The following is a 1,531-nucleotide window of genomic DNA, read 5'->3' on the forward strand; positions in this document are numbered from 1 at the left end:
ATGTGGCGCCTCTTGCTTCTCTTCCAGCTCCTCCTCAGCTCCACCTCGGCAAACGGGCAAATCCAGCCCAGAATCGTGGGTGGCACCACCACCACCCTCTCCTCCGTGGGTGGCTTCATGGTGAACCTGCGCTACGACGGAACCTTCTACTGCGGCGGCTCCCTGGTGAGCAGTCGGCACGTGGTCACAGCGGCGCACTGCGTCAGTGGCAGGTCTGCAGGGCGGATTACCGTCCAGGGCGGAGTGAGCAAGCTCAGCCAGACGGGCGTCGTGAGGGGCGTGGCCAAGTACTTCGTGCCGAACGGCTACAGTAGCTCCAGCCTCAACTGGGACGTGGCCGTCATCCGGCTGCAGAGCGCCCTGACGGGCAGTGGGATCAGCACTATATCCCTGTGCCAGGTGCAGTGGAAGGCCGGCGACTACATGCGCGTCTCCGGCTGGGGCACCACCCGCTACGGCAACTCCAGTCCCTCCAACCAGCTGCGCACCGTGCGCATCAAGCTGATCCGGAAGAAGCAGTGCCAGAAGGCCTACCAGAACCAGGACACCCTGACCTCCTCCAGCTTCTGCGCCAGCTCCGGGGGCAAGGACAGCTGCTCCGGCGACTCGGGTGGCGGGGCGATCTTCAACAACCAGCTCTGCGGCATTGTGTCCTGGGGATTGGGCTGCGCCAAAAAAGGCTATCCCGGCGTCTACACCAGCGTCAATCGGGTACGCAGCTTCATCGTCGGCGCCATGAAGAAGTGAGGAGGGCGCCCGGATGCAGCAGCTATTAATAGTTAGTTAAAATATTAATTAAAAATCGTTGAGACCAAGTGCTGCAGTGGCTCCAAAGGAAGCCCTTGGCCCAGCTTAAACCGGATGGGCGATGTTCGATGGGCGAATGGAGATATCAGCTATCTGCTTTGTGGCCTCGCCGCATGTAAATTGGCAGGTAATGCACAGTGCTACGAGACATGGGGAAAATGTGGGTTCTAGGATAGATATTGTTCTAAAAGAGGCTGTTCACCATAGGTTCTACCATAATTTTTAAATAATAAATGCAAAATACGAATACGAAGTATTGAAAATCAGGTTTGGGCCGAGGAATTTTATAAATCTTATGTTTCAGGTTAAGACTTGTAGCTTGATTGTTTGATAATCTACAATCCACAATTGAAGTTCTAGAGTTCACATGATTATCAAATTTAAGACGATCTTAAAGTGGCATGCCTCTTAAATAGTTTGCAACGCAGTGAAAGGCACAATTGTAACTTCGTTGTTTTTTAACATGTATCGATACTATATCTAGTAGTATTTCTTAACAATATCAGAAATACGGATTAATAAAAATAAAACATATCAAAACATAGATGCCATAGACACAGTCGGGAAAAAGGGAAACCAAATAACTTCGCTGTTATTTAACATATACCCATAAACTCCGAGATATATATAATTTTTACCGATTTCAGAATTACGGATAATAATATCATATAGCTGCCATAGGAACGATCAAAAAATATATCGGGAAGTCGACCTAGCTAGCACA

The 1,531-nt window shown here is 49.9% G+C and overlaps 1 protein-coding gene across 1 annotated transcript; it reads left to right on the top strand.

Annotated features, from left to right (window-relative positions):
• Positions 1 to 747, top strand: LOC108047930 (seminase). Its single transcript, XM_017128349.1, has one exon. It carries the CDS (start codon positions 1 to 3, stop codon positions 745 to 747), a length of 747 nt encoding a protein of 248 aa, XP_016983838.1.
• Positions 748 to 1,531: the final 784 nt, after the last annotated feature.

Source organism: Drosophila rhopaloa, unplaced genomic scaffold, assembly GCF_018152115.1.
Source record: "Drosophila rhopaloa isolate 14029-0021.01 unplaced genomic scaffold, ASM1815211v1 contig_115, whole genome shotgun sequence".
Classification (NCBI taxonomy): Eukaryota; Metazoa; Arthropoda; class Insecta; order Diptera; family Drosophilidae; genus Drosophila; species Drosophila rhopaloa.

Coding starts and splice junctions, on each gene's coding strand:
- LOC108047930 (XM_017128349.1), top strand. CDS start 1: ATGTGGCGCCTCTTGCTTCTCTTCCAGCTCCTCCTCAGCTCCACCTCG.